General features: G+C 45.5%; 1 protein-coding gene across 2 annotated transcripts in view; it reads left to right on the plus strand.

Moving 5' to 3' along the window:
* The window catches only part of LOC308592800 (CTTNBP2 N-terminal-like protein), a 41,275-nt gene extending 23,293 nt beyond the window's left edge, over positions 1–17,982 (plus strand). For both annotated transcript variants that reach the window (XM_081204656.1, XM_081204657.1), the window contains exons 3-5: positions 9,808–10,038; positions 11,105–11,212; positions 13,402–17,982. In XM_081204656.1, coding sequence (XP_081060782.1) covers positions 9,808–10,038; positions 11,105–11,212; positions 13,402–14,844 — 1,782 coding nt within the window. In that variant the 3' untranslated portion in view covers positions 14,845–17,982. The remainder of the gene's footprint in view (positions 1–9,807; positions 10,039–11,104; positions 11,213–13,401) is intronic.
* Positions 17,983–23,929: the final 5,947 nt, after the last annotated feature.

The following is a 23,929-nucleotide window of genomic DNA, read 5'->3' on the forward strand; positions in this document are numbered from 1 at the left end:
CCAGCAGAAGGCTGCAGCTTCATAGTACAACCTTAGGTCCGGCAGGGCAAACCCCCCTCTTTCTTTTGAGTCGGTTAGTATTTTAAATTTTATTCGGGGCTTTTTGCCCTGCCAGACAAACTTAGAAATATCCTTCTGCCATTTTCCAAAACATTCCATTCTGTCCACGACCTGAAGGGTCTGAAATAAGAATAGCATTTTAGGCAGAACACACATCTTTATAGCTGCGATTCGGCCTGACAAGGTAAGTTTCAATCTTGACCAAATATCCAAGTCTTTTTTAATTTCCAACCAACATTTTTCATAGTTATCTTTGAAAAGGTTTAAATTTTTAGTGGACAAGTATACCCCCAGGTATTTCACTTTTTTAACCACACTTAGCTCTGTCTCTTTCTGATACCCCTCTATCTCTGTAGGTGTCAGATTTTTGACCAAAACCTTAGTTTTTTGTTTGTTTAACTTAAATCCCGCCACCCGACCAAACTCCAAAATAAGTTCCAGAACTCTTTTTGTGCTAGATACTGGCTCCTGTACTGTCAAGACTAGGTCATCTGCAAAGGCTTTCAATTTGTATTGTTTCGCTCCGACCTCTATACCTTGCACCAGCTGGTCCTCCCTAATCATATTCAGCAATACCTCCAGAACAGAAATAAATAGCAGAGGGGATAAAGGGCACCCCTGTCGTGTCCCTTTTTCAATTAGAAGTTCATCCGACACCACATTGTTCACTATCAACTTGGCTTTTTGCTCTGAATAAATTGCTTCTATTCCATTTTCAAACCCCCGTCCCACTCCCATCCCCTTTAAGTTTTTCTTCATAAACATCCAAGAAATGTTGTCAAATGCTTTCTCCGCATCAATAAAGATTAAAGCAGCCCTTGTGTTTCTAATTCGCAACAGCTCCAATATATCAATAATATTCCTGGTATTATCAGACATGTGTCTACCAGGGAGAAAGCCTGCTTGGTCCTTGTGAATTACTTCATTTAATACGTTTTTAAGTCTACTTGCTAAAATGTCTGCAAATATTTTGTAATCCACATTCAGGAGTGAGATGGGACGGTAGTTCTTAAGCTGAGTCTTTTCCTTCTCTAACTTGGGAATCAATGTGATGAATGCTTCTTTCCACGTTTCCGGTGCCTTTCTCCCCTCCATAATCTGGTTGCAAACCTCCAACAACGGTTGTGTCAAACAATCCTTCAGAGTCTTATAATATTTGGAGGTGAGACCATCTGGGCCTGGAGATTTGCCAAGTTGCATATTTTGGATGGCACCTTCAATTTCCTGTTGAGTTATTTTACTGTTGAGCATTGATCTTTTATCTTGACTTATTTTGGATAGTCCATTTGTCCTCAAGAATTGGTCTATTTCCGATTCTTTCTGAGGCCCCTGTGCATAAAGTTCTTTGAAATATCTGTGGAAGCACTTTCTTATTTCTTCTGGTTTCTGAACTATTTTTCCTTGAATCTCCAAGTTTGTAACCGTGTTTAGCTTTTGTCTTTTTTTCAATTGCCAAGCTAGCAACTTTCCACATTTATTTGCTGATTCAAACGATCTCTGCTTCATTTGCTTGATTTTCCACTCAATCTCTTGATTAATCAATTTCGAATATTGTGCTTGATGGAATTTGATCTCTCTTAGCACCTCTTTTGACTTCGGATTAGTTCTCAGCTTTTTCTCTCCTTCACTTATTTTCTCTAGAATTTTTTCCTTTTTTCCATTCCAAAATTTTCTCTTTATTGTATTCTGTTGTATCAGAAACCCTCTCATTACAGCTTTGCTTGCATCCCAGATTATTCTTTTCTCCACCGTAGTATTCAAATTTATTTCAAAGTAGTCCTTTAGCGTTTTTTGGGCCTTCTTAACGATCTCTCGATCTCTTAGCAAGGTGTCATTCATTCTCCATCTGAAGGATCCAGTTGGGAAAAGTCTCAATTCCATTTTTAAGGCATTATGGTCGGAGCAGGTTTTTGGGCAGATTTCCACTTTTCTCGTTTTCGGGGCCAGCCCTCTAGATATCCAAATTTGGTCGATTCGTGTCCATGACAAATGGGCCTCAGAAAAGAAGGTTCCTTCTTTACCCAAGGGGTTCCTTGTCCTCCATATGTCAATCAAGTCCATATTGTCTGTCATTTCAAAAAAGGTTTTAGGGAGTCTGCCGTCTGTTGTTAAGTTTTGATTTTGGGATTTGTCCATATTTGTAGACACCACCCCATTCATATCTCCCATCACGATAATATTAGAATAGTCCAAATAGTCCATCATTGTCTCATGCAGCTTCTTATAAAATTCTGATTTTCCATCATTTGGCGCATAAACTCCTAATATCAAAATCTTTTCCCCTTGTGTTTGGATTTCAATTGCGAGAATTCTTCCATGATCATCTTTAAATAAGAATTTTGGTGACAGGTTCTCCTTTGCATAAATTACAACACCTCTTTTTTTGACTTTGTCTGATGAGATAAATTCTTGGCCAAGTCTTTTATTAATTAATACTTTCCTGTGGAGCCTAGTCACATGTGTTTCTTGAAGGCATATTACATCCAATTGTTCTTTTTTCAAAATATGGAATATCCTCCTTCTTTTTTCCGGAGAATTCCCGCCATTTATGTTCCAGCTAAGTAGCTGCAGAGACATCCTGTTCTATTTTAAACGTTCTTAAGATGGGGTGCCTTCCTTTTGCTCAGATCCCGAGGGTGCAGGCGTTGGCCCGCTTTCAGGCAATATTGGTGCCGGTACAGCTGGAAGCCAATCCACTCCTTTTTGGAGATCTTCTCCGTGGTCATGAAGGAACTTTTGGTTATCTTCAGGTGTTCTAATTTTAACCTTCCTTTCTTTGTAGGTGAAAGATAATCCTTGTGGAAACTCCCACCTGTAGGGAATTGCGTTGTATCTCAGCAATTTTGCTAGTTCTGAATAGGTGGCTCTAAGATCCAACAGCTGTCTCGGGATATCTCTATAGATTTCCACCCTTTTATCTTGTATTTCAATTGCTTTTTTGAAATGAAGACCTAGGATCTTATCCCTCTCTTCCTTTGATCTTAAAATTATCAGACAGTCTCTGGATCTATCTTTCTTTACCACTCTTCCCAGTCTATATGCCGAGACATTCTTAAAATCTGTGTCTTCCTTTAAACCCCAGAACTTCGAAAATTCCTGTGTTAAGTATCCAATCAAATCTCCTTGCTCTAGTTCCGGGATGCCTCTCAATTTGATGTTATTCTCACGATTTTTCAGTTCCACCATTGACAGATAAACTTGTTGTTCACCCACCTGTTTGTGCAGGGGCTTAACTTCTCCTTTTATTTCTTCCACTTCTTTTTGTAGAGCTCCCACTTTCTGGATTGCTTCTCCAGCCAATTCCCGATTTTCCGCTGTTGCTCCTTGCAGATTCTCTATGGCTTGCGTGTGCTGGGAAACTTGATCAGTCAATTTTTGAATCGAGGAAGTTGCTTTATCTATCTTCAAAGACTGGTCGTCCACCTTCTGGTTTAAACTTGATAATTGCTCCAATATTTGTTTAAATAGTGTATCTGACCCACCTGCTGCCATATCTTCCTCAGTGGACTTCCCAGTTGTTTCCCCTTGTTCCCTTTGGGTCACCAGTACAGCTGGAACCGACGATCGGCGTCCTTGGGTCAGTGTTGTTTGTACAAGTTGTGCTGGTTTTCTTTCCTTTTCTTTCTCCTTGGCCTCTTTAGATTCCTTAGCTTTAGATGCTCTTGTTCTCCCTGCACCACTCATTACACATCTGTCAGTGTTCAAGGTCAAATTGTCTATTGTTCCATGAGAAAGACAAATTCAATTATAAACAACCGGTAAAGTGGAATTCAAAACAAAAGTCAGTTCCCAGGATTTTATAATCCAAAAGCCCTGTAGGGGGAGTGCCACCAAGTTTCAAAGACAAAGAAGGAAGTAGTCCGCCATTAAAGTTCCAAATTTTTTCGACTCAGTAAGTTCAATATCCAACAGTCCCTTCAAAGATTCAAAATTCCCCAGAGCACCTTTTAAAGTTCAACAAAGTTTCACAAGGGGTGCTTGCAACAATATCACATCCAAACTTTCCTGCTCAAATGTATCAGTTATACTCCAACAAAGTTTTTACAAAGTTTGCAACTGTTTCCGCAGTTTAGCACAGTCTCTCTCTCCGGCAGCCCGACGATCTGGCTCTTTAAAAATCACCCCAAAGGGAGGGGAAGGTAGGAGGAGAACCCCCGTTACTCGTTCTTATAATCAAAGTCCCTTTCCACCTTCAGTTCAGCAGGAAAAAAAGCAGGTTTAATAGCACGAAAAAGTTAAAGCTTCCCAAAGTCCCGTTTCAAGCGCTTCCGCTTTTTAAAGCTTTGCTTTGATCTTGTCAGCAATGTCGGAAGACGGACTTCCCTTTTCTCGTCTCCCGCTTTCAGCCAAATTTACGAAATTCTTTGCCAAATTTTTGTCCCCTTTACTCACGGGTATGTTACTTGCAGTTTGGTGTTGATTTTAGGAAGAAGGATCAGCGCTCATCTGTAACAGCCGCGCGGCTTCACTTCCGCGGAAAGAGCGATGAACTCACAGCACCGCTACCCCTCCTTCACTCCGGGTCTCCTTACGGGGTCCCTTCTGTGTTTTCGGAGCAGCTTCTGGTGCCCGCCGAGTCCCACGGCCACGGGCTCACTCTACCCGTGGTTTATCTTGATGGGTCGTCGCTATGCCGCAGCGAACGACCCTTTTCCGCGGAGCCCCTCTTCAGAGCTCGAAGAGGACCGCCATTACAGTTTCGCGCCGCCCCCGGAAGTCCCAGATTACTGACCTTTCAGAAGTGGATCTGAAACCATCTAGGGAATTTTCTTTGCAGGAGGTCTTTGCTAACTCCCACCTAGAAAGGATGAAAGACTGATTTCCATTCTCAAGAGGCCTTGATGACCAGGTTGTTAAACCCTTCAATTTTGAGAACTGTTGTGCCTTCTTACCTGAAAGCAAGTAAATAATACAGCCCCTTGTTGGAGTCACTGATTCAGTCAGAAATCCACCTGTAATTTTGTTGTTGTTACCTTGGTGTACTTTCAATTTCAGCCCCTGTATATATTTCAGTATTTTTGTTTACTGTTCTTTTCCCTATTTCCTTTTTGATGTTTACAGTAATCCTAAACAGCTGGGAAAACATGACTATTTCCAAATGTTTTCGTTTCCCTGCCATAAATGCTGTTTGCGAATTCTTTTTCTAATGCAAATAACCTCTGTACTTGATCAGGCTTTTACCAATTAGCTCTTCAGGGGGAGAGCCCCTCTACCATGAGAAACATGGGCATTCACAGTGGCTGTGTCCTTTAAAAACCTTTAAAGCATCTACCTTGTGTAAGTGACTAGAAGTTTTGAACAGAATACAGTCTCTGGTTTTTCTGGATCCCAGAAGCTTACCTTTGGACGGCCGTTCTTTTCTGAATAGCTTTGCCCCTACTCGTTAGGTTTACTGTAGTCAAAACTTAATCAGGTCAGGCTTATTTGAAATGACATTATAAGCTGCATTGAGAGTATGCAAACCATACCGGTTTGGCGCTCTTCTTAAGCTAGTTAAGAACAGATTTTGAAGAGACAAATAGTAACAGGAGAGAATTACTTTGCTGCTTTTGTATAAATTAATCTCGGATTCTCTGTAGGATTACTCTTCCGCATGCTTCAATCCTCACAGGGATGAATATGTGGTCGATCAGCAGTCTCGCTCTCCAGACTGGCATTACATTTACTGAACAGTCGTTAAGTGAAGCGGCACTGCTCTTTCATTTTGTATTTGTGTGGACTGAGATTAGGCTAGCACCATTCCGCTTCTTAAATTTCCTGGGGTGTTTTTCCTCTCCAGTTGTAGAAGCGATTCATGAAATGCCTTGTTGTTCTCTGCTCAGTAGTTCTAAATGGGTGTCAGTGTTCTCATCCCAGAGTGGGACAGTGGTGGTGTCTGTGGTTCAGAACATGTGACTCAGTCGGTAAACTGGGACTTGTTTTGTGCGCTGAGAGCTTTTATGTGCCTTGAACAAGGAAGGAGACTCTGGGATGGATTTCCCAGAACAGTCAGGAGACCAAAAAATTTCCATTAGCCTTCAGACGGAGGGCTGCTTCACTGTTTCGTTTTAGCACATTCTTGACAGATCCACTACAGCTAAAATGCCAGAAGTGGAACTGTCTGACGTGTACCAGTAAATGTACGAAGCAGCCTTGAGCCAGAACATACAATGCCGGGGGGGGGGGGGATATTGTTGAGCAAAGTGACGTAAAAGACAATCCCTCGAGTCTATAATTGTTTTGCATATGGAGTCGAGAGAGCAAAGACTGACCTGTCAAATACGCCTTGCCAAGTCAAGAAACCTTTATGTAAGTGGCAGTCTTTTGTTGTGCCATCAGATAGCAGGAGCAGAACATAAAAAGCAGAACATATACCAAGTTAGACCACTGATCCGTCTAGCCTAGTAATGTCTACTCTGACTGGTAGTGCTCTCCGGGGTTTCAGGTGGGGGTCGAAGTCACCTCCCAGCCTCTCTCCAGAAAGTTTCAGCCCACTTCACCCCCAGTTATGCCAGCCAAGGGGCTTAACTTTTCCTACAGACTAACTCCAGACTCTCTAAAGTGAGAGGCAGGGTTCAGGAGCAATTTGAAAAGGAAACACACAAAAAACAGGTCACACAGAAGTCAGGACTGCCATCAGCTCCGTTTGAGTTCCTGTATGGAGGAGTGGTCCATTCTATGTGAGCTAGCCTAGTGGTCTGACGAGTTTCCAAGGGAGGTTTGATTTCTAAAAGACAATATATTTGTCATTACCATAAAATGAGTTCTCAAACCCAGCTACCCTGCCCTCCAGCTTCCTACTGTCTACCCCTGCCGGTTGCGAGTGTTTGGTAGAAATTAGGGGAGAAGAGTAGGAAAGACAGAGAAATGGAAATAGGAGCAGAAATTGCTGTTCATTTATTCGTCCCATATCTAGAAGGGAAATCAATTCAGTGAATAAGATTCATTGTTGTTGCATTCAGTCCACAGACAATATGCAGTTGATCATGGTTCTACCCTTTATTTGCATTGCATTCCCTTTGCATTGATATGACCTGGGTAGAAAACTGTGATGACAGTGTAATTTGCATAATTACTTAATGTGAATTGTTACAGAATTCACCACAGTGCACAGGGAGGCAAATAATGCCATTTTTGGTGGAAGACGCATTGTAGTGGAATGGAAACAGTGCTGCAAGTGGCAAATGCAGGGCAGAACGAAAAGGGATGCCTTCTTACATCGCAAGAGGAGATACCGCCTAAATAATAATAATAATAATAATAATAATAATAATAATAATAATAATAATAATTTATTTATACCCTGCCCATCTGGCGGGGTTTCCCCAGCCACTCTTGTTTGTAAAATTGCTGAACCCCACCGCCTGGAGAAATTTAATCCCTTTCAAATGCCCAGATCTAAAGCAAATCCTGGACTCTTTTGTGACCCATTATCAAGTCCGCTTTACTACATTGTAGTTTATAAATAGATCCCTGTGTGCATTTGTAATCTGTTAGCCCAGGGTTGCCAACAATGGAAGAGGAAGCCGGCTGTCCAGCCAGCGACTGCCCAGCCTTGATGTGTCCATCAGTCATCGCAAGCTAACACAAAGGGGTCATAGGGGTGTGTGTGACCCTTGGGTCTTCGGCTGAAAGGGTTCCTTTGTGCTGATCTTGGGAATTTCTTTTTTGGCAGTAATTAAAACAACCACAGACCTCTGCATTTGGAAGCTGGGCTTCCTTTTCCTGCAAATGATTTCCTGCTGGGGAAAGTGGTGGTGTAAATTGATAGCTGCAGTTAATGATGGTGCAAATCATGGCTGGAGGGAAGGATACTGATCAGGTTTCTGCTCTCCTTTGCGGCTTGTTATAAGGTATTAATTTCAGTATCACACATAGCATTGTGTTCTGAGGCAAGAGCCCCTGTGCATTGTGGTTTGTCAGATGGACCCAGACACAGTGCTTTAAAAAAAAGAAAGAAAAGGGTTAATGCCAGCACCAAAGGAACTCTGAAGCCTAGTTTACAACAGTTGTGCATCTCCCCTCCTTCTTTGGCGATCCCTCGTAGCCGAGTAAGATTGTCTTCCATAAACACGGTTTTAACAATGAGTCCGTAACTCATCTGTTGTATCAGGGCCACACAACAGGGAGGAGGAATAGCAGGCCTTGTCTGACTGCAGGCTTGCCTCCCAGCCATTCTCCAGCCCTACTGACTGGGGCCCTGATCCTGCCACTGCACAAAAGGGGAAAGCTCAGAGGGGTGGCAGTCCCTGGTGGTCCTTTACAGCTTCCCTCTCCTCTTCGGATCCATTCAGTCTATCCTAATAGAAGGAACCACCTACAGTGGTACCTAGGGTTAAGTACTTACTGTATTTTTTGCTCTATAAGACTCACTTTTTCCCTCCTAAAAAGTAAGGGGAAATGTGTGTGCGTCTTATGGAGCGAATGCAGGCTGCGCAGCTATCCCAGAAGCCAGAACAGTGAGAGGGATCGGATCGCTGCTTTCGCTGCGCAGTGATCCCTCTTGCTTTTTTGGCTTCTGGGATTCAGAATATTTTTTTCTTGTTTTCCTCCTCCAAAAACTAGTTGCGTCTTATGGTCTGGTGCATCTTATAGAGCGAAAAATACGGTAATTCATTCCGGAGGTCCGTTCTTAACCTGAAACTATTCTTAACCAGAAGCACCACTTTAGCTAAAGGGGCCTCCCGCTGCTGCTGCACCGCCAGAGCACGATTTCTGTTCTCATCCTGAAGCAAAGTTCTGAACCCGAGGGACTATTTCTGGGTTAACAGAGTCTGTAACCTGAAGCGTATGTAACCCGAGGTACCACTGTACTAACTTTACCCAAGAGGTGTGATGGGAGACTATGGAGACTATATAGCATCTTGAAGCACTAATGAACACAAAGGCCAAAAACAATTTGGAAATCATATGGTACATTCAGTGCACCCAAACTGGGAAGGTTGACCAGATTTTGGATATAACATACAGCTTAAAGAATGGGAGAGGTTGTGGAAAGAAAGAATAAAATTTACAGCTTACAATGCCTTGAAAGAAAATATGATGAAAATGATGTATAGATGGTATATTACACCTGTGAAATTACAGGGGCACCTCGGGTTAAGTACTTAATTTGTTCTGTAGGTCTGTTCTTAACCTGAAACTGTTCTTAACCTGAAGCACCACTTTAGCTAATGGGGCCTACCACTGTCACCGCGCCACCAGAGCACAATTTCTGTTCTCATCCTGAAGCAAAGTTCTTAACCCGAGGTACTGAAGCGTCTGTAACCTGAAGCGTATGTAACCCGAGGTACCACTGTACGTATAAAAATATGTTGTTGTTATAAGCAATAACTACCAGGTGCCAACTTGAACAAAATATTGAGTGGGGCAGGTGATCCCCGCACCACATAATCGATCACATGACGCAGTGCATGCACACCATTTGAATAATAATGTCCATTAACTTGGTGAGGAGCTCAAATATTTGGGGGGGGGGCAAAGACCCCTCGGCCTCTAGGAGTTGGCTCCTGTGATAACTACCATAAGCATTGCAATGTTGTCATAAGTGACTCTCTTTTGGGGGGTTAAAGTCCCCCTATTGTTTGTTGGGGCCTCTAGAATGTCTCCTTTGTCCCCCATTTGTGCATCTCAGCTGGTCATTATGCTGCTTTTTTACTCCGACCAGCCTTTCATGACTCCTGTTTCCATGCGGATTTTATCTTGAGGGTTCTCTTTTTCCTTTTCTTTGGTAGCTAACAACGTGAAAAACTTGGTCATGTGTTTCAGGCCCAGCGCAGAGATGCTTTCATTGAAGAGCGCTATGGAAAATTCAACATCAGTGATCCGCTGATGGCTCTTCAGAGGGATTTTGAGGCGCTGAAGGAAGAGAACCATGGCGATAAGCAGCCCGTTTGTGCCAATCCCTTGTCCATCCTGAAGGTTGTGATGAAACACTGCAAGAATATGCAGGAAAAAATGTTGTCCCAGCTCGCAGCTGCAGAGAGCAGGCATCGAAAGGTGGGTTTCATGAGGTGGGAGGGAGGGAAGGGGGAAAAAGAAAGAAAGATACTGCGTAACAGGTTAACATTACATATTGGACCACTTTTATAATTTGATGTGACATTTTCATTGCTGTTTTGCACATTTATGTGTCTCAAATGTTGCTTATGTTCAGTAAAATCACGTTGCAGGGCTAACATCCTCTATATGATGCCTCTAACTAGCACTCCTCAGATATTAAAACACAAACGTGTTGTGATTTTTACTATTGATGCTGCTATTGGAACCACAGGGAACTTCTCAGAATTGATTAAAGATGATCTAGCTCAGGGGTGGGGAAGCTCAGGCCTGTGGGCCAAAGGTACCCTCAGCCACACTGACTTGGTTCATAGCAGGGGAACAACTGACCGACTCTAGCGGTCAAAGCTCTTTCATGCACCATGATTCTCTTGGAATGGGCTGGAAACAATCTCCAGCTCCCAGCTGTTACCAAATGCTGCTCAAAAGAGGTTTTCAAGCAGTTGAGGTAGATTTATTCGAAGTGCTACAAGATTCCTCATTTTCTCTCCCTGGTTTTTGTGCTGCTAGTGACTGAAACAGTTGACTCTCTAAATTAACACACAACAAAACTCTATTTGTACAAATTTCATTTTTGACCCAGTCAGCATCCTGAAGACTTTCATTCTTCTGAGCGTCTGTTTTTGTCCTTCTGTTTAGGTTTTCTTCTGCTGGGCTCAAATTCATATAACAACTGATTCAGGTTTTCAGAATTGTTCAGCAAATTATTTCAGCAAAGTGTCACTATGTGCGTGTCTGTTGCTGTTCTTTCTGCATGTTTTTGTCATTTCTTTCACAAGCCGAAAGAGGACAAACCTTGAAAATTGCCAAAAATGGACGGGGGTGCGTTGATAGTGTAGTTTCTCAGAACCCTTACACGTAAGTAAAGGTCAGGGGTTCTGCATGCCTTCTTTAGAGCTTTCATTTTTGCTTTCGGCAGAAAGGGACCTGGCCTGCACATCTGGATACACTTGTAATTATTCCTGTCTTTCAAGGTGATGGATGGTGTTCTTTTCTCTTTTGAAAGGTAATCTTGGATCTTGAGGAAGAGAGGCAGAGGCACGCCCAAGATACTGCTGAAGGGGATGATGTCACCTACATGCTAGAAAAGGAGCGAGAGCGGCTCACCCAACAGGTATGCCCTCTCACTCCTTACTCAGCGTTCAGGGAGGAGTGATTAATTGCTGTTTAACACAGAGAACTTGTCTTGCGTGGGTGAGGAGACCAGCAGCCAGCACCAGTATTTCTGTCTCCGAGACTTGGCTCTCCCCCTGCAAACGTGGAAGGAGACTTACTAGAGGGAGAGTTTTTGCTCCGTTGCAGAGGCCAGTCGGTTTTGGTCTTTGTAGGAACACATAAAGAAGCAAAGAGATGTAGTAGTAGTAAAAAGGTAAAGGTACCCCTGCCCGTACAGGCCAGTCTTGTCAGACTCTAGGGTTGTGCGCTCATCTCACTCTAGAGGCCGGGAGCCGGCGCCGTCCGCAGACACTTCCGGGTCACGTGGCCAGCGTGACAAAGCTGCTCTGGTGAGCCAGCACCAGCGCAGCACACGGAACGCCGTTTACCTTCCCGCTATAAAGCGGTACCTATTTATCTACTTGCACTTTAAGGGTGCTTTCGAACTGCTAGGTGGGCAGGAGCTGGGACCGAAAGACGGGAGTTCACCCCGCCGCGGGGATTCGAACCGCCGACCATACGATCGGCAAGTCCTAGGCACTGTGGTTTTATCCACAGCGCCACCCGCGTTATTATTATTAATTTACTATTTGTACCCCACCCATCTGGCTGGGTTTCCCCAGCCACTCTGGGCGGCTTCCAACAAAGATTAAAAATACATTAAAATGTCACACATTAAAAACTTCACTGAACAGGGCTGCCTTCAGTTGTCTTCTAAAAGTCTGGTAGTTGTTTATTGCCTTGACATCTGGTGGGAGGGCGTTCCACAGGGCGGGTGCCACTACCGAGAAGGCCCTGTGCCTGGTTCCCTGTAGCTTTGCTTCTCGCAATGAGGGAACCTCCAGAAGGCCCTTGGTGCTGGACCTCAGTGCCCGGGCAGAACGATGGAGGTGGAGACGCTCCTTCAGGTATACTGGGCCGAGGCCATTTAGGGCTTTAAAGGTCAACACCAACACTTTGAATTGTGCTCGGAAACATACTGGGAGCCAATATAGGTCTTTTAAAATAACATTTGAGGATAAAAGGAAATGCAGCTTATGAAATTTGATATACCCTTTGGCTCTGCGGTGTGCATTTTAGTGGTAGTGCAAATATGATTGTCTTCTCTCCCCTCTTCTGTTTACCCATGGGAAGAAACGGGGGTCAGTTGAATTTCCCCCCAGTGCCAATGGCTGCAGTGGGAGCAAAGTTTAAAAGCCCACCCCTGGTCCCATTCTGGACTGGAGGCTCAATGCCTACCATTTGCCTGGAGGGGAGGGAATTCCCCCTCCCCCCATTTCAAATTGCAGTCGCACAGTGGGAACAGGTTTGTGTTTGTGTGATAGGATGAATGGATTTTTGACTCCACCCCTACCTACTGCAAGTAGGAAGTCTCTTACACTGTTAACCTAAGAGAATGTGGCCCTCAGTTTGCAGGAAGTGCCCACTCCCGACCTACATTATGTACTCAAGAATTAGACTGGTGACTGGGAGCTGGTGCCGAGACCATATAACACCGGTCTTGAAAGACCTAAACTGGCTCCCAGTACGTTTCCAAGCACAATTCAAAGTGTTGGTGCTGACCTTTAAAGCCCTAAATGGCCTCGGTCCAGTATATCTGAAGGAGTGTCTCCACCTCCATCGTTCTACCCAGACACTGAGGTCCAGCGCCGAGGGCCTTCTGGCAGTTCCCTCACTGAGAGAAGCCAAGTTACAGGGAACCAGGCAGAGATTCTTCTTGGTGGTGGCGCCCTCCCTGTGGAACTCCCTCCCACCAGATGTCAAAGAGAAGAACAACTACCAGACTTTTAGAAGAAATCTGAAGGCAGCCCTGTTTAGGGAAGTTTTTTAATATTTAATAGGTTATTGTATTTTAGTGTAGCAGCCCAGAGTGAATGGGGAAACCCAGCCAGATGGGCAGGGTACAAATAATAAATTATTAAATTATTATTATTATACAGGCGTCTAAATCATCTTCCGTTGATTTAGACACCTGTCAGCCTGGGAGGGCAGAATTTTCACAAGAAAGACCTTTGGTTTTTTTTTGCACTCGTTCTCCCCTCGTTACCTGACACAACTGACTTTGAGGGTCTTTCTGTTTGTGGAGAGTGTTTGAGAAGCCAAACATGGTCCCCTCCTCCCCCTAAGCCTCTTTCTCTTCCCCTCCAGCTGGAATTTGAGAAGTCCCAGGTGAAGAAGTTTGAAAGGGAGCAGAAGAAGCTCTCGAGTCAGCTGGAGGAGGAGCACGCCCATCACAAGCAGCTCTCCTCCATGCTGGTGCTGGAGTGCAAGAAAGCTGCCGCCAAGGCTGCGGAGGAGGGGCAGAAGCTGGGGGAGCTGAGCGGGAAGCTGGAGAAGGAGAGGAGCAAAGTGAGCCAGCTGGAGGAGGAGCTGGCAGCCAAGAAGAAGAGGGGCTTGCAGATGGAGGCCCAGGTCGAGAAGCAACTCTCTGAGTTCGACATCGAGCGAGAGCAGCTGAGAGCCAAGCTGAACCGGGAAGAGAACCGCACCAAGGCCCTGAAGGAAGAAGTGGAGCAGCTGAAGCAGACCCTCAAGGAGCTGGAGGCTTCCTGCAAAGCAGAGAAGCCTCCACCAAGTGTCGCCAAGGTGTCCATTGCGACCGTCACAGAAGACCCATATCGGTCCGTCGCTTGCCAGACAGAAAGCCCCTTGAAGGAGAGCCAGGGAAGCACCATCAAACTGGCACGTGCCCTATCGCCTGTCACTGCCACGGCCCCCCACTCTTATGCCAAGGCAAATGGGCACTGTGAGGTTGATGCACAAGCAAGCGTGGAGCCAGCCCAGCCCAGCATGGAGAATCTGGAGAAGAGCAAGCCTGCCGGGTCCACTCCTGAGGGTCCCACCGAAAACAGCAGCTCCCCGGTGAGGACAGAGTCTCTTTCCCCATCCATCCCGCCGCTGCCTTCCAGTGGGATCTCCTTGTCTCCGAGCAACACTGCCTCTTCCTCGCTGACATCCTCCCCGTGCTCCTCCCCAGTGATGACTAAGCGCTTGGTTGGAGCCTCGGCCAGCAGCCCCAGTTACCAGTCTTCTTACCAGGTGGGGATCAACCAGCGCTTCCACGCTGCTCGCCACAAATTCCAGTCCCAAGCTGATCAGGACCACCCGTCGAGCGGTCTCCAAAGCCCTCCGTCCAGGGACCTGTCGCCCACCCTCGTTGACAACTCGGCCGCCAAGCAGCTTGCCCGCAACACCGTCACTCAGGTCCTCTCCAGGTTCACCAGCCAGCAGGGTCCCATCAAGCCCGTCTCGCCCAACAGCTCCCCCTTTGGCACAGACTACCGGACCCTGGCCAGCGCCATGAGCCCCAAAAGCGAGTCTAGCCCGGGCAAAGTCTCCAGCCCGCTGAGCCCGCTCTCGCCTGGCATTAAATCGCCAACCATACCCAGAGCAGAAAGAGGGAACCCTCCGCCGATTCCTCCAAAGAAACCTGGTCTGGCTCCTTCTCCAGCCAGCCACACTCCACCGACGAAGACCTCCTCTCAGGCACCTTCTCTGGGTTCCCCTGCGGACTTGGTGAGCAGCTGCTCAATCAATGCCGTGGTGGCCAATGGGAAGGAAATTGAGATCTTACTGCCAGCCAACAGCTAGTCTCCAGAAAGAGCTGCAATCCGAGCGTTTGCAATTCCCAGAGCTGAAACACTGTCTTAGCCACTCCATGTTATTTATTATTTGGGTAGTAACAAAAATCTGTTTGTATAACACACTTAGTGTCCTTTTCCTTTTATTTTATAGCGTGTAGAAAATAGCACGACTTGTGTACAGACCTTTCTTAAACACTAGAGCCTCAAGGTCTCTCATAGCAGCAGGCACATCAAACAGAGAGAGAAAAAGAGACGGAGAGATGCGGTGAATTCCTGATGCTGGGAGCGGACTACGACGACGGAACACTCATTTTTAAATTATGCAGAAAAAAACACAACACTCCATGCAAACTTCCATTCCAGACAGACATTTTCTAAGAAGTGCCTGAGCTTAAGCCTGCAGATATGAATGTGATTCTCTGCAAATCCCAGAAGGGATCGTCCAACTGCAGAAAGCAGTTTCCTCTCTGAATCATGAATGTTGAAATCAACACTGTTCTTAATCCTTTCCAGTTCGCAGTACACTACAGAAGGGGAATGTTCCAAAGGTGACCGCTAGAGTCGGTCAGTTGTTTCCCTGCTATGAACCAAGTCAGTCCATGTAGCTGCTGTGTCAGGAGCACTTTGGCCCCTGTTGCTGAGCTTTAGGCAACCCAGGCCTTTCTGACGACATAACCTTTCTTTAAAAACACTTTGGGAGCTTTAAACAATCAGGGTGCCAGTTTGTTTGGGTTTTCTTTTTCCCCAGTCAAGTATCCATTCCTTGCATTTTTCTCTTACGCAGAGAGATAAAATAGGCGAGATTAAATCATGAAAGCTAGCTTTTAATATTCTTCACATAGTCTACTGTTGTATGTGTGTGTGTGTAGAACTTCTGAGAGCGGGATCTTGTTATTTGATAAAGATCTTCAACGTTACTTGAAATGAGAAATGGTTAGTCAATTCTATACAGGTTTTTGCATTGGAAGGATAGGGATCCATACTAGACGATCCAAAGCAATAACTTAAAATGTGCTCATGCCGCAGCAATCCTGTATGTCGAGCTGACATCGGTCTTGCTGCCTAAGGGGCGCTTGCTGAGAGAAGGCAGCCCAACCTCCCTGGCAGCGCTGTGGAAACCAAATCATTATTATTACGTTTCACGTAGAGATGCATATATATGTGGGAAAAGAGGGGAATCTTCAGGTTGTGCACACAACTCATTTAATCTTGGTTTGATGATATCGTTGAAATTCTTCATATCTCGAAAAAGAAAAAGAGAACGAGGAACTACACTTACGGGGCGAAATCCAACACCGCTTGCACACTGGGATGTGACCTTTCTCTCTTCCCTCCATCCCCAGAATTTCTCCCGAAGGGCTGCAAACTCTCCAGGTTTTGAGAGTGCATGGAGGGCCGTGGGGTGGGGTAGGGGGAAGAGTGAAGTATGTCCCACTTAAACAGCGGCACGGCGTTGGATTCAACCCACGAGGAAGCTGTTCTTAAGCTTGATATCCCCTACATCTGAGAACTTTTCCCCTAGTAAAGATGGTTAGTGACATGGGGCAGATACAGGACTGAAGAAGTCTTCGTTCTAATGAGGAAGCTCCCTGTACTGTACATGTCTTACGCCTTTGACCCTCGCAAGCCATGTGTCTGGCTCCTGTCTCAAATGGTGCCAGGCTGCTTGGCCCTGAGATATTGCAGGAGTGTGTGGTCAAGCTTCCGAATACACTGACCTTAACACATTTCGCCATTTCCCCCAGAATCAATCTGCACAAATAAACATTTTAAAATTGTAATATAATGTTGCTGTTTTTACATGAGGACCAGCAGGTCATCTTCTTTGTCATATGGCGAGACGCGAGTGGCCCTCCTCTTCCTGCTCCTTACAGCCTCCAGCGTGGACACGCTCCCCACCTGACCAGGGGGAGCTTTGCAGGTGCAGATCCTGCCCCATTGGTACCTGCAAAAGCCTTTCCCTCTGCCGGCAGGAAGAGAAAAGCACTTTCCAGAGGGGCATGTCTGTGTGTTCCGAGGGGAGAGACGGTTACTGTTTTGTTTCACAGCCATCTCACGCATAAATGTTCACTCTCCAATCTTTGGGGCGAGAGAAACAGCATGAGGTGTGCTGAGGACCTGCAGTTCTGGCCCTGTCCAACCCTGCGTCTAGCCCCCACGGCCCTCCGTCAGTTTCCTCTGAGGGAATGCAGCCCTTGGCAGGGGGGAGAAGGTTGTCCTATTCCTTCACTGGACCAAAGCTCTTGAATACTTGTTTTTTAAAAATATATATATAGGTGCTGCTCCAAAATGCCACTCTCTGGTCTTGCAAGTTGGTCTATTGCTCTGCTGGAAGCATTTTGGCCAACTGACTGTTATTTCTGAGGGCAGGCTCTCGGGCATATGAGGACGCAGGAGGTCCTGCCACATGATCCCATCCCTCTTAAATTTTGATCCGTGTGCTGCAGTTCCCATTTTTCTGGCCAATTGTAATTGCTGGTTGCTTGCAGGCAGATAGGAAACAACTCTGACAAGCACACAGAACAGCTCGCTTGTGCTTTTCCGGGTGTCTGGATGTGGGCTGTGCAGCTGAAAATGGGGTGAATGGTTTCCTTCCAGCGTCTCTTCTAATCTTAAACAGGAGGGTTTTGTAGCAGCCCTTTAAATATTTCCTTGTGTTTACACTAACTTGTATCCTTTCTTTACGATATGATAGAGATTTATATACAATAATTTTATTAGGAAATGCACTGAGTACTGTATTCAACAATGGATTATAGGAAGGGAGAATGCAAGAGGAAAGATGTATTTTTGCTAGTAGCCTAATCTTCTTCTGAGATTAAACAAAGCACAACTATTAAAATGGTTCCAGCTAATCCAGTGAGACTTCTAGGGTTAGTATTTTAAGTTCTCTATAGACTTGTGTGTATGGGAATATAATGTTTAACCTTCTCTGAATCGTGTGTTGCTAGAGAGGTTTGTCACTGGCTAATGGGAATTTAATGAAGTTCAGACTGCATAATCTAGTATTAATTGTCATTAACATCTGTATATTTGTAAAGTCAAATGTCTGAAGCAGAAGGTCTTTTTACCATTTTTATAGCTGGCAGCATTAAACCTTAAACGTTCATACTATCAATAAAGGTTTTTATTTTTATGATGTGAATATTGTACAATAACGTTTTTTGAAAGTACGCCGTGCAGCTTGTATCCTTGGGTGTTTTCGCTGAACATTCATGAAGCACTGTTCATTCAGTTTGGGGAAGCTCAGCCTTTATTCTTCAGCTTTTAGGCAGAGTGTGCCAGTAGCACAGTAGCACACTCCTCCTCCAGAGGAGGGCAACCAAAATGGTCCAAGGCCTGGAAACGATGCCTTATGAGGAACGGCTAAGGGCATGTTTAGCCTGGAGAAGAGGAGGTTAAGGGGTGATATGATAGCCATGTTCAAATATATAAAAGGATGTCACATAGAGGAGGGAGAAAGGTTGTTTTCTGCTGCTCCAGAGAAGCGGACACGGAGCAATGGATCCAACTTACAAGAAAGAAGATTCCACCTAAACATTAGGAAGAACTTCCTGACAGTAAGAGCTGTTTGACAGTGGAATTTGCTGCCAAGGAGTGTGGTGGAGTCTCCTACTTTGGAGGTCTTTAAGCAGAGGCTTGACAACCATATGTCAGGAGTGCTCTGATGGTGTTTCCTGCTTGGCAGGGGGTTGGACTCGATGGCCCTTGTGGTCTCTTCCAACTCTATGATTCTATGATTCTAAGCATTGCAGAACATGATGGTGTGGCTCTCCAGCCACTTTTGAATTCCCAGCCCTTCATTTCCAAAGCACCTCCTGATTACCTTGCATCGTGGCCACAGTGGACCAGTGCCCTTCCTAGACTGGGGAAATACTTATTCACTGGGGGGTGGGGTGGTTCATCTTTTAAAGCATTTCTATCTGCTACTTGGGACATGGGTGCTGCTGTGGGTTAAACCAGAGAGCCTAGGGCTTGCCGATCAGAATGTTGGTGGTTTGAATCCCTGCCACAGAGTGAGCTCCCGTTGCTCGGTCCCTGCTCCTGCCAACCTAGCAGTTCGAAAGTACATCAAAAGTGCAAGTAGATAAATAGGTACTGCTCCGGCGGGAAGGTAAACGGCGTTTCCGTGTGCTGCTCTGGTTCGCCAGAAGCGGCTTAGTCCTGCTGGCCACATGACCCGGAAGCTGTACGCCGGCTCCCTCGGCCAATAAAGCGAGATGAGCGCCGCAACCCCAGTGTCGGTCACAACTGGACCTAATGCTCAGGGGTCCCTTTACCTTTATCTGCTACTTTGGTTTATCTGCGGGAGCAGCCAACAACACCAGAATCTGTGCACAACTGTAGAGGTCAAGTCCAGGACTTTGCAGGGACACTTGGCTACTGCCCTGCGATCAGATGAAGGGTAGTATAGCAAGTTAATAAATACCAATTATAGTGGTGCATGCGCACCAGTTCTGCAGATCACACTTCTGCAGGTTCTCCCTCCTGTTCTGGGAGAGGAGGTGGACTCTGCTGCATAAGGCAAAGTCCTCTCCCTAGGCAGGAATGCTGAAAACCATCATTTACACCATCAAAACCCTGTTAAGTTCCACCTGCCACTTTTTCTAACATGCTGTGCTCAGAACGACAAAGGTATTAATCTGCATGGTGGCAATCTGCTTAACCATGTCCATTTCTCGGGCAATGACTCCTGAGCGCCTCAGAACAGCTCTGCACACCTGCTTTCCATTTATAGGAAGAGACTCAAACTGAGCATCTTTAGCAGCTGAATGCATGTACTGGTGCTTTTTTGCACTGATAAGGAGAGGGGGCCAAGCCTTGTCCAAAGTCGTTTTTCCTTACACTGAAATGTGCGGCTCCTGTGTCCTCATGAGCCAGAGTTGAGGGTGAGTTGAACTGATTTTTTTTTTTTACATATATGTTGAATGATGGGACAAGGTTGTATAAAACTACCTTTTACTCAGAGTAAATGCATTAAAATTAATGGCCATGACTAATTTAGGTTCAGTGGGTCTGCTCTGAGAAAAAGTTAGCCGACTACAACCCAAGAAATTCCAAGCTTCACTCTTTCTTAGACCTTGAATTTGTGTTTTAATGGTGCAATGTGGTTTGAGTGCCAGATGGAGACCTGGGTTCAGATCCCTGTATGGCCTTGAGACTAGTCACAAAGTCTCAAAACCAGGTGTGGTTTCCTTATTCCTTCCTCTTGCAATTACTCTTTATTGGCTGATTGGGAGTCTTGATCTGTGCAACAAATCTCTGGCTCTATAATTTCTCATTGGAAGAGAGTGCAAAAATAACTCGCTTGTGCCACCTGGTGTTAGAAGTTAAACAACGTCAACTATGGTAGATAACATATCCTTGCAACTTCTAAAACGAAGGGATATTAAGACTCTTGCATTTTACATTCCCCATCTAGATTATCTGTTTTTCTTAAATTAGTACAATTTCCACCTAGGTAGATCCTCCTTTTCCCTGAAGAGTCACTAGTGTGGGGCCTCGGAAGGCTGCTTATTCCATGCACTATATATATATAAATATACATAAAAATTAAATCAATGTAAGGAATTCCAGTTCTCCCAAGAAACACTACCAATGGTGTTCACGCTTGTGCCAAAACCAGCTTTGATCTGAATAATAATAATAATAATAATAATAATAATAATAATAATAATTTATTATTTGTACCCCACCCATCTGGCTGGGTTTCCCCAGCCACTCTGGGCGGCTTCCATAAAAACCAAAAAACACTAAAATATCACACATTAAAAACTTCCCTGAACATTGAGAACTTGAGCCAAATTCAACTTGTGCTTCAGCCCTGGTGTGTACATTCAGACTGCCTTGGGAAACTTCCACCCTTCTGACAGGGATGTGGTTCCTCAAAGGTGATGTCAACACCCAGAGGCGCATCCCACTTCCTATCTCCCACTCCCTACCTGCCCTTTGGGATTATTTATCTTCCAGTTCTTTTGTCACCTCCACCTTCCCAGGCATCTTAATCTTAAAGGTAAAGGTAAAGGGACCCCTGACCATTAGGTCCAGTTGTGGCCGACTCTGGGGTTGCGGCGCTCATCTCGCTTTACTGGCCGAGGGAGCCGGCGCACAGCTTCCGGGTCATGTGGCCAGCATGACTAAGCCGCTTCTGGCGAACCAGAGCGGTGTACGGAAACGCAGTTTACCTTCCCGCTGGAGCGGTACCTATTTATCTACTTGCACTTTGACGTGCTTTCGAAGTGCTAGGTGGGCAGGAGCAGGGACCGAGCAACGGGAGCTCACCCTGTCATGGGGATTCGAACCGCCGACCTTCTGATCGGCAAGTCCTAGGCTCTGTGGTTTAACCCACAGCGCCACCCGCGTCCCATCTTAATCTTAGCAATATGAAAAAAGGCCGCACAGCCAGTTAGCAATCCCACTTCACCCAGAGGTGCATCCTGGAAATGCTGGGATGCACTGGGTCTTGTCTCACCAGGAGCAGCTGTGGTGCAGCCATTCCAAAAAGGAAACTTAAGAGCACGTGGCATTGGCTGCACATGGGCACTGTTGCTTACTCTCGAGTGCTAAAACACATGGAGTACAGGAATGCTGTGGTGCACAATTCGTGGTTAGGAAACAACAGAGCTGCACAGGATACTTTGGGGGGGGGGATTCCAGGGTTAAACCCAAATGGGTAGCCTAGCTAAGGTGAGGATACCTCGATGCGGAGAAGAGAGATGGCTCTTCAGAACATCAACATGCAAGGCTATGGACCATAAGCATGGCAAGTACCACAGTTACTCATCTTTCATTTCTGGAGCCCTGATTGCATTAGACTGTGATAACAAAAATGTGCACCGGGCATGGTTTTATGTTCAGAAAAAGAAATGCCTTTGTTTATTCCTTTGGGGGGGGGCACTGGAAACCCACCCCATGGTACTGAACAATCACCATCATTTCCCTATGGATTATTCAGGGTATCCTTTCAGAACAGTAACAATTTATTATTTGTAACACACACATACCCACCAGACTGGTTGCTGTGGCCACTCTGGGTGGCTTCCAACATATATAAAAACATAATAAAAAATTACACATTAAAAAGATTCCCAATTCAGGGCTGCCTTCAGATGACCTCTAAAGGTTATGTAGTTACTCATCTCTCTGACATCTGATGGGATGGAATTCCACAGGACAGGGCAGCCAGCCACCTTGGTCTCCAGGGAATGAACCTGTTCGCTGAAGGCCAGGGGCTCTTATGCCACATGCACCCCCATGACTTCTGTCCAGCAGGTGACTAGTCATACCTACGACACACAGCCTCTGTTCTCTACTACCTGGAGACAGAAAATTGTGCTGGATCCCAAGTATCTGGATAAAGAATAAATATCACGTTTGTATGCCTCTTATTGAAGAGCTACGTTTGCACACAGCGTGAGTTTTAAGGGTAAAGGAAGAAGGTTAAAACTAGTGTTTGCAACACATCTTGACCCATACAAGGACAAAAACTGGACTTGAATGTACTTCCAACAATCCACTGCATAACCTTTTAAATTCTGTAAACAGAAATGTACCTCTGTGAACAGAAAAATGTTGGGGGGGGGGAATCCTTTTTTTAAACTGAAGGATGAAGCATTCTTGCTGCAGCCAGATTGACAGGGGCTGCCCGTTGGAAGTCATAGAATCATAGAATCATAGAATCATAGAGTTGGAAGAGCCCACAAGGGCCATCGAGTCCAACCCCCTGCCAAGCAGGAAACACCATCAGAGCACTCCTGACATATGCTTGTCAAGCCTCTGCTTAAAGACCTCCAAAGGAGGAGACTCCACCACACTCCTTGGCAGCAAATTCCACTGCCGAACAGCTCTTACTGTCAGGAAGTTCTTCCTAATGTTTAGGTGGAATCTTCTTTCTTGTAGTTTGGATCCATTGCTCCGTGTCCGCTTCTCTGGAGCAGCAGAAAACAACCTTTCTCCCTCCTCTATGTGACATCCTTTTATATATTTGAACATGGCTATCATGTCGACACCACCTCCTTCCTGGGAGGTGTAGTTGGGACATTGTAATAATAATAATTTATTATTTATAGCCCACCCATCTGGCTGGGCTTCCCCTGCCACTCTGGGCAGCTTCCAACCAAATATTAAAATACAGGAATACATCAAACATTAAAAGCTTCCCTAAAGAGGGCTGCCTTCAGGTGTCTTCTAAAAGTTTGGTAGCTGTTGTTCTCTTTGACATCTGGTGGGAGGGAGTTCCACAGGGCATATTAACAGAGAGTCACTAACGGTTCATCGAGATGGGTCTTTTTCACTCAATATGGTTGAAGTTTCTCTCCTGTGCGAACTCGACTGACCAGCCCACTAACCCCCTGCTCTACAGACAAGTACATTGACCCAATTTTTATTTCTCACATGCAACAATTGAATGTGGCACTGTATTCTCAGTAGTTTCTTGGTTTTTTACCCCTCCTTTGCACCTGTGTTTTATTTTTCTCCTTTCACATTTCTTGCTATTAGCCACATTCATCATTTCTATTGTATTCTGTATGCGTTTGTCAATAAACTTTAATTATTACAGTGGTACCTCGGGTTAAGAACTTAATTCGTTCTGGAGGTCTGTTCTTAACCTGAAATTGTTCTTAACCTGAGGTACAGTGGTACCCCGCAAGACGAATGCCTCGCTAAACGAAAAACCCGCAAGACGAAAGGGTTTTCCGATTTTTAGAGGCTTCGCAAGACGAATTTCCCTATGGGCTTGCTTCGCAAGACGAAAGCCCATAGGGAAATCTCCTGGGACAGCGGGGAAACGCAGCGCACCTTCTCCTCTGTTCCCAGACCTGTCCTGAAGGCTTGTGGTGGGAGGTCCGGGAACAGAGGAGAAGGCGCGCAGCGCTTCTCCTCTGTTCCCGGGGCTTGCGGTGGGAGGAGGGTTTTTCCTCCCCACCGCCAACATTCAGAACAGCATTCTGAATGTTGGTGGTGGGGAGGAAAGCCCTCCTCCCACCGCAAGCCTTCAGGACAGGTCCGGGAACAGAGGGGAAGGCGCGCAGCGCTTCTCCTCTGTTCCCGGACCTGTTTTGAAGATTTGCGGTGGGAGGAAGGTTTTCCTC

This window comes from Podarcis bocagei (assembly GCF_964188305.1).
Source record: "Podarcis bocagei genome assembly, chromosome: 8".
Classification (NCBI taxonomy): Eukaryota; Metazoa; Chordata; class Lepidosauria; order Squamata; family Lacertidae; genus Podarcis; species Podarcis bocagei.